Here is a 9,287-nt window from a genome sequence, read left to right on the forward strand (position 1 = left end):
GCACAATTCACGGTTCCTTTTGCAGCAAGCAAACATTTTTGTAAATGAAAGAAACCAAGCCTTGACTTAATGCTATAATATACATTTTCAATTAACACCTTTATTTTGTAAAGAATCAGGAAGTCTTGGCTTTCAGCCATTATTGATGTGATAACTGTTAGCATCAGAAGCTAGCAAAGTACAAATAATAACAATAAAATAAAAGTTTGTGACATTACAGCTAAAAACAAACAAATGAATAGTGTTTATTACAGTTAAAAGGAGGCTGTCTTTTGTCATAGGGATCAAAAGAAGTATTCTATTAAAAGGGCTTCACGAGAAGCAATACCACACATAAAATGCATTGGACTTTTTTTTCTCCCCCCCCCCCCCCCCCCCCCCAAGTAAAGACAAACCAGAAGGACATTCCTTTCAATTTCCACAAAGCCACTGTGCAGCTGGGCAACTGGTACTTCCACCAAAACCAATGTGACAGAAAAGCTCTGGATTAAAATGGAAAGGATGTCAAGGCCTGCGTCATTCACAAGCAACATCATGAGATCAAACCCTGCACTCATCTGAGAAATCGACTGGAATCATTAAAATTTCAGCAACCCCCATCCAGAGGAAGAAAGTCCACATGATGTGCAGTCCTGCAGCAAATTCATGGCAGTGACGGATACACCCGATTAATCATTGAGTGATTAAAAAGTGGTCATTTCCACTTAATATGTAGGAACGCAGTCACGTGGTGAAGCCGGCATCGACGTGGACAGTCACTCTAAAACGAGTAGGTTTATGAAAGCAAATGAATATGCACTGTCACAAAAGCATTTCAGGCAAATGACTGCGTTGGAACTGTGCCTTTTTAATTCAGTGAGAGATAAACATCGGCGCTGGGACAGGAAAAGTGTGGACGAGAGAGACTCTACCTTCTGCCTCTGCTGGATGGACGTCATTGCATCTGGTTGAAACTCCAGCTTGTCCGTGCGGCACAGTTTCCAGTACAGGATGGAAATGATGACGACGACCACGAGGAGGGGAATGACGACCCCGATGACGATCCACAGGTTGGTGTTCTCCGTGTCGGACGGCGACGACGCGGCCTTCTCCACGGCTTTGTGCAAACAGAGCGACGGCGTTTATTAGATTTTATTTTTTGGTTGAAATCCTCAACCTTCACAAACACCTGAACTAAGCTCAGCGCTGCTTCGCTGTTCTTCATTAGTTTTTAATTAACATTCATTTCATCCCCCGGGAATGTACGGCAAAAGAACAAGAGACAAAATTCACCGTAGGGCTTTCTCATTAGGTCTTCATCCCCTGTTTAGATTCTTAATGAGGACGACAGGCTTTTGGTACAAAGTGTACAAAGGAAGGCAATTAACTCAAATGGCATTATAAACATACAAAAAAAATAAAATAAATAAACACATGCGGCCAGCAGTGAGGTTGTAACCCAGTTACATCAGCAACAACAACTATAAAGACAAAATAATCACATAAATGAGAATGGAAACTTTCTTTTATCCACTAAAACTACAGCTGCAATCAAGGTAGTGACATCAGCAATCAAGTTCTTTCCCATGGGAGATTTTAAAGGAGGTTTGAAATGTCCAGAACCGAGTTTTTAAATCATCGCATCACTCCGCAGCTCTTAAAGCATCAGTAATAGATACTCACGCTGAGCCAGAACTCCCTGGACGCGATATCCCAACACAATGGCGGCCCTTTGAACGTCCAGGTTGTTCAGAACGTCTGCCGTCCGGACTGCGGGGATCCTCTGGCCGTCGGGTCCCTCCACAAAATATACGATTTCTAAAGGATGATCTGCGCCGGCCAGCCGGCTTGTGCTGACCACCTGAGGGAAGAACGCGCGAAGGAAAGGCAATAAGTGAAAGGCAAGGCAAATCAATTCCATTAAAACTGCTCCTACAGCGTGGCGTAGTGGCGAGCAGTATTGCCTCATAGAAATTTTCTGAGTGCTCCCTTTGTGACATATTTAGTTGTTTTTTTTTTTTTCCCCAGAATACTTTGGTTTCTTCCCTCAATCCAAAAAACGTGCCTTTCAGGTTAACTGAGGACTCCTAAAATTGCCTGTAGGTGTGAATGTGACTGCGTGCGGTCAGTCAACTCTGATTGCCACCACTGATTCCTGATTGTCACCTCTGCTTGTTACACTAGTTTTCTACCAATATATGGGAAACTGTCATTTCATGGTCGGCTCATCTTTAACTATTCATTAGAATGCTGGCGTATGGAAACTTAAGGCATAAACAGTCTTTGTTTTGCTCGTGGAAAAGATACCCGGGCCCTGCACTCCTGTGCAATTACTCTGAGCAATTACCAGACCTAATGACTATGATTGCTGTCAGCATTGTCTATGACTCGAAAACAGCCGCCAGAAGTTTTATTTCTTTTTCCAAACATAAACATGTCCAGATGTGAGGGGGGGGGGGGCATCCAGGACATTCAATGAACCTTATTTGTATGGTGGAAGCTTATAATCCTCAGTATTTGTGGTTTGAAGCAATCATAATTTCAAAGATATAGTAATACAAGTTCAAAAATGAACTTTTATCATATGGCTTCATTCCCCCTTTTGTTTTGTTGTGCTAGCTATAAAAAAAAACCTAAACAAAACCAAAACCAAAAACAACAGACTAACGTCAGCATCGATTTCAGGCTTTGCGTTTCCCATCGGGCGCGTTAGCGGGAAACGCGCGGCGCCAACGTGACTGGAAAAGACGCGCTTCCTAAAAGGAGCGCAGGATTCATGAGCGATGACGCACCGCAGCTTCTAAATTAAGACTGGAATGTCTGATGAAGGCTCTAATGAGCAAAGTGTCATGATTTTAATCATTAAAAATGGCTTTTTCACGGGAGAATGTGGCACCTCATTTCCCGGGCAACTGTGTGGTGTTCATCAATTTTTTTTTGGCTAAAATTAACGCCCACGTGAGTGCGAGTGGGTAGCAAAACATTACGTCTCTCTCCCTCTCTCTCAGTCGATGCTCGCCGCAGAAGTCTGGAGGCAGAGAAATAATGTCCGTCCATCTTCGGAGCTGTTTTGTCCAACACGGTTTCGGGGGGGCGGCTGAGAAAATATTAAGACGCACGTTTTGGAACCGTCGTCAAAAACCAGAATATCCGGAGAACCTTTAACCCGCGACCTGCAGTGTTTAGAGCGCTAAACACTGCAGCCCCGCACAGTTCAGTTGTATAGTCATCTAACGTGACATAACGCTTTTGTAAAGGTCCATTTCAATAAAACATCCGCCTGCACTGATACACACACACACACACGCACCGCATTTGCACATAAAAACAGTTCCAACACCTCACACTGTGTTTTTATTAACAGTATTCATTCTTCAAATATTTTTTTTTACGTGTAGTCCATTACATTGACGCTCGTGTGCCGTCTCCCTGCGGATGCCCCGAGGCAGAGCGCAGTCTGTTGTCTCTATTACTGGAAAGAGTGAAGTGTAGGTCATGCCTGGGCTGACACAGAAAGCCGGCTCCCCGTTCAGGGTCGAATCCATTGCACGAAGTGCTTATTAGAGTGGAAAGCAGACAGTGTGAACACGTATTCCCATTGGTGACGACGCTACACTGATTCTGTCGTGACAGTCAAGGGCATGTGTCTGTTGATACAGCGTGTGTGTGTGTGAAAAGAGCAAGAAAAGGAGCTTTTCTGAACATCAGACGCTCGATTTGAGTCACCTCAGAAGTGAGTCTCTTTGAAATGTAAATAAAATCCAAACCAGACTTCATTAATGACAATACACTCAACGCTGAGGAAAAACAACAACACTTAATATGGCTTCTGTGTGTGGCACAGTATTGATATTCGGAAGAATTATTGTTTTGTACGGTCGAGAGAATACTAGAGCCGAATATTAGAGATCTAATATTAGATCTGAAAGCTCAGTATTGATATGATTTTTGTAAATTGCTCGGTGGGATTTAGGGAGATGACAATGTGGGAGGAAGACAGGTCAGATGAAGCGAGACTGCTGATGTCTATCACGATTGACAGCCTCCTTATTCAAAGTCCACTCCTTTCAAACATGTTATCAGAATACTTTGATCTCCACTGGTGTGCCTGAAGCTTTTCCTTTCCTTTTCACCGTTCACCCCGTGACATCGCCGACCTCGCCAACGACAGACACACACACACACCTGATACAGCGAAAAGAAAGCACTAAATAATTGATCTGCTCTTAGCGGCTCCATGGCTCGAAAGATGAACCGAGAAATGAGGAAGAGGAGAAAGAAAAGGCACCCATGAGGTTGTGGTTTTTGAGTGGCTTGCCCCTTGGCTGAATGGGATGCTGTTGCCATGGAGACTGAGCTGCATCCTGTCCCTTAGAGATGAGATGAGCAGGTGCAGAGAGGACCCCACAAAAGCCGGAGCCTGATTAGTAACGCACTAAGGCTTTCGCGGGTTACAAACACTGCAATGTACAGACAATGAGTCCTCAGTGCTCCGGCAAGGTAGAGAGGAGAGAGAGAGAGAGAGATCGTTGCAGATTTAGTGAGGAATCAATTAAGAAATTCCACTTCAAATGTTTTTTAAGCTCTATAACCAAATAATTCCTATTTACTTCATTTGCTTCTGTCTACCCTAATTTTCAGAGCCGAATGCAACATCAAGATTAAAGAGAAATCTCTGTGTATATTATAAGTTATATAAGGATTATGAAGTGATTTCATCAGTGAAGTCATAGACATTTTATTTCAGGGGCCACATACAGCCCAATTTTAATCTTGAGAGGACCTGACTGGTAAAATAGTGCCATGAAACCCTTTAGAATTAAACTTGAACGTTTTCCTATGTTGGGACACACAGTATACTTGATGAAAATGTCAATATTTACAACAAAACCAAGCAATAACTACCAAAAATTACTACAATATCAGCATAAATCCAATTTGAATGATACCGTCTGGTGCAAAATACAGTGAAATGTCCAAAAAACTTCTAGTATAGCTGTGGTATTTTATATGCGTTACAAACTCATCCTGACAGAATGACTTTGAGACTAATGTTAGTCTGTAAAAACAAAAAATCAATGTGTTCTTTGAAATTTTTAACAATTTGTGAACAAGACTGGTTGCCAAACCGGTTTGGCAACACGGGCATCGTGTTGGACACCCCTGCTTGACACACTGTACCTGGACACTGCTGTTGCCTGCGGTGGTGGCTCTTTTAACCCTTCGGCCTGATTCAATTGCCTCTCCAAGTAGCATGGCCACCCGACGCTCCATGCTGGCCTGAAAGGTCCTCTCACTGACTTTCTGGTCCAACACACCGAGGAGCACTAACGAATACAAGCACAGCATCAGTAGTGTTGAAAATCTGAATCCGGAGCAACATTTTACCTCATAAAGAACTGAAGTCCATCGTACCTGTTCTGACCCAGGAAGAGCGAAGCAGCTGGCTGGTGTTCAGCTCAGGATAATGGAAAGCTAGAGGAAAAAAAAAAATATATAGTGTAATCAATCAATGTGAAATTGATCAAATCAGACATATTGAAGAACAATATGATACTCACGCTCAGCAATCTGCAGGACAGGAAAGCCCATGTAATAGCTAAATTCCACCGTCGTGAGTTTCATCAGAGTGTTGCTGACCTCCGAGCCCGTCAGGTAACCTCGTGAACCACGGACAGTGAAGGTGACGTCCACTGGTTTCTTCAGTAGCCGTTCCTCATATTTGGGAGCCGCCAAGGTGATGTTCACGATCTGAAATACAGTCAGAATCTCTGCTTGTTGTTTCGGTGACGCTTCAATACCATAATGAATGAGCTTCGGGGAGACAGAATTATTGAAAAGTATGGAGCTGTTGTCTATGAAAGACCTCAATACACAAAGAAATGCTGGATTTAATTCTTACATTCATTCCTTCTAAATATCTATAATACAGGCATCAGTCTAATAGGATTACACAAAACCCTACGAAAGCCTACAAACCATATAGTGAAATAAGCTCTTTATTAACAAACACTAAGCTTCTTTAATGCTCCGCAACCAGAGCATGAGGTCCTTTAAATACAAGTGTAAAGCATCAAATCCTGAGGGTTGGGGAATATGCACTCACATGCACGGTGAAGTTGGTCGACAGCTTTGAGCGCCGGCGCACCTCCGCAAAGGCCAGGGTCAAACCTTTCTCAATGCTCTCGCTGAAGTTACAGAACCGCACGTCGATGTGGCCGGGAACAAACTGCAGCACTGCACACAGGTGGCACAAAAACAATTAGGAATTAAGCTTAGGAACAAAAAAGCTTGTGACAAAAAGTCTTAAAGCAAAAGTGTTCCAGTAACTGTGAAGGTGAGCTCCATGAAAGATTTATTACCTGTGTGAACTTGATATTTACTGTCTGGTGTCGCCCAGTTGGGAGAGACAGACAAGAACCGGCGCCCAGACCGTCGCAGAGCGTTGATGACGGATATGGCTGTGTACACTACCGGACCAGACACCGCTCTAAAGACAAACTTTGGTGGGGGATCCACAACCTGCATCAAAAAAAAAAAAAAAAAAAAAAGCAGAAAAAGTGACTCATTCATGTCATTAGTACACTGCTACTTTTATGAAATAAGTCGTTCATGTTTCTAAAACATCACTGTGGATCCTGTTGTGACTGCTCCTTTGATGTGATTACAAAAGCACAGAAATACTCAGGAAGCAGTCTGGACTTCATGTTTTATTTAATCTACAACTGTGACTAGTAGCTACTGTAAGCGTAATGTAAACACACTCACACAGAGGGACACTACCAGAAATGAATTGGAGCCTTTTAGACAGTTAAGTCAGCTTCATTAAACCCCCAATGCTCAGACTACTAATAAGTGAGCATCAATCTTGATAAGAAAATAGTTTCAATCCAGCTTTTCAGACATTCTTGGTTTTTAACAGTTACAATATTTTGTAACACAGAACTCAATTTTTGTGCAAAATGAGCATTTCTCAACTTTCAAAGGATGCAACACTTTTTTATGTAAACTTTTATGGACACTTGCAAAGTGATCAATATGTGTATGAATAATACATCTTTTTTTCTTGTATAGCATGAAAAAATGTTTCCCTTGGGAAAAAAAAACGTTTTCCAAAACAAAACAAAAAATACATTTCTCACAAGGGTTTTTCAAAAGTGTTAGAAACCATCCGATACTCAAAATAATAACAAATCACAAGCATAAAGTTAGATTTAACATTTTTGGAGAAAACAATACAACACAAAATCCCTCATAATATACGTTTCTGGTCGAATGGGCCAGGCATGTCCACTCAAGCCAACATTAAGTTGAAGTCCCTGATATTGTTAGGAACAAACATCTCCTACCTGCAGCTCCACTGACTTGTTGAATTCTCCTTTCAGTATGTCTCTGATTTGAGATTTGGCGTGCCCAATAGTGGCCCCGGATGGAAAACCTTTAGGGGAAAATGATGAATTCATTATTTTTTGATATTGGTGTTGGTATTTAGGTACCTACAAAACAAAATAATAAGAAAGGTCGGACTTACCAATTTTTACTAAATACGCAGGCCTGTCAAGGTTGCAGAGGTACTGTCTTGAGGTTGGCGCTGTCGTCTTTGCGCGCGTGGTGGAGGTCATGTCGTCAGCAGTTGAGGCCTCGGTGGTGACAGTCATTCTTGTTGTGGCTTGATGAGAAGTAGCTGTGGCAGTTGTACTTGTGGGCGTGTTCACTTCACTGCGAGCTGCAATCGAGGTCGTTGTGGCTGGGTTGTCAACTCCATCCCCAGTCGCCCCTTGATCGCCCAAAACAAACGGAGGGACCGCACTTCCATTGTGGGATGTGGATTCGGTGGAAACTGGAGCTACACTGAGAGGCTCCTCAGTTGTAAAAGGAGAGTCATGAAAAGTTAATTCTGTTGTACCAGCAGTGCTGTTGGCAGCGGGTTCAGTGAAAACAGAGGAGAAGGCTATAGTTGAGGTTAAGACAGTAGTGCTGTGTATGGTACTTTTGGGAATCGACTCTGTGACAAACCAATGGATGTCCGTCAGAGAGGAGGAAGATATTAGATCGTCTGGCAGCACAGGTGTCGTGCTGGTCTGCACAGCTTCTGTCGATGCTGTTCGGTTTGGGCCATCAGTGGATGACCACTCCGTGATGGAAACTTTCTTGTCCCAGTTGGAAGAAGAGGAATGAAGAAAGTGGGTTGGAACTATGGAAGGGTCCAAGTAGAGCTCAGAGGAATTCGCCAACTTCGGGCTCTCCTCTGTGCTTACGGCTGTCGGTAATTCGTCATGAGGTTCAAATCCCGACAGATAACCAGAGGACTCTTCTTCTGTCTGCTTAGTGTCATTTTTAAAGCTGCTGGGGGTGATGTCTGTAGTACTGATGGCCACCACAGTGACATTCCCTCTGTGCTCAGCACCGGTTTCTGAACTGTTGTTGTCCTTGGACAGCTGAGTGGTGTAATACTCCAAGCTGTTCATATCGGGTAGGAGGACGTCCGTCGGTTGGATTGTAAAAGCATCAGCCCAACCAACGTCTGTCATTTCAACGAGATCACTAATAGCCACTGTGGTGGGTTCGAGATCAAACTGAGCCGTACTGGGAATGGAGGACTGTTGAACGGATATAAGTGGGACGACGGTGCTGTATGACGACATAAGGCTCGGCGAAGGGAGTAAGGAGGAGGGGGATATGCCCACTCTGGAAGGGAACGATGTGTCATAGGTCTCTGTGTAGTCCTCCAGATCATACGAGTCAGAGGGCACCTTGGTGACGAGAGAGTAGTCATCTCCGTCGGAATTGAAGAAAGACATTGTCTCCAAGTAGTCCCCGGAACCCCAATCTATGTCCATGGTGTTGGTGGGGTAATATTCCTCAAGGGGGAGCTCTGTGGGTGCAGGTGAAGGCGATGTTGGGTGAGGGGCAATGAAAGGCACGTGGTACCCAGGAGACAGAACTGCATCTGGGTTAGGTAGCGTGTTTATGTCATTTGAAGACTTCTCCAAGGGAGCACTGCTTGGGTTGGACTGGTCCACTGATTCGCTGTGAGACTCTTCTGCCAATAAATCTGTGAAAGCAAGTTTTGGAGGTTCAAGAGGCTCATCGGGTTTTGAGGTCATGATTGTCAGCGTTTGCTTTGATTCTCTACCCTGTTGCTTGCCTAAAGTGGCACTTTGTTCAGAAGTATGACCAAATCGAGGCATTGATTGCGTGATAGCTGGGGGGCTTATGGATATTGACAGAACCTGTAGCGGGGACCTTGTAGGAGTTGGCAAGTTAGGCGACGACTGAAGGCTGGTACCTCTCCAGGCCATCTTCTC

The 9,287-nt window shown here is 43.7% G+C and overlaps 1 protein-coding gene across 1 annotated transcript in view; it reads right to left on the minus strand.

Moving 5' to 3' along the window:
- LOC308136446 (UPF0606 protein KIAA1549) overlaps positions 1 to 9,086 on the minus strand; it is a gene marked incomplete at its 5' end in the record, with an annotated part of 22,628 nt that extends 13,542 nt beyond the window's left edge. Inside the window, 9 exon segments of the mRNA XM_080504782.1 lie at positions 912 to 1,096; positions 1,663 to 1,840; positions 5,161 to 5,306; positions 5,395 to 5,454; positions 5,541 to 5,730; positions 6,086 to 6,216; positions 6,342 to 6,501; positions 7,329 to 7,417; positions 7,511 to 9,086. Of these exon segments, the coding sequence (XP_080360908.1) occupies positions 912 to 1,096; positions 1,663 to 1,840; positions 5,161 to 5,306; positions 5,395 to 5,454; positions 5,541 to 5,730; positions 6,086 to 6,216; positions 6,342 to 6,501; positions 7,329 to 7,417; positions 7,511 to 9,086 (2,715 nt within the window).
- Positions 9,087 to 9,287: the final 201 nt, after the last annotated feature.

Source organism: Blennius ocellaris (assembly GCF_963422515.1).
Source record: "Blennius ocellaris genome assembly, chromosome: 11".
NCBI lineage: Eukaryota > Metazoa > Chordata > Actinopteri > Blenniiformes > Blenniidae > Blennius > Blennius ocellaris.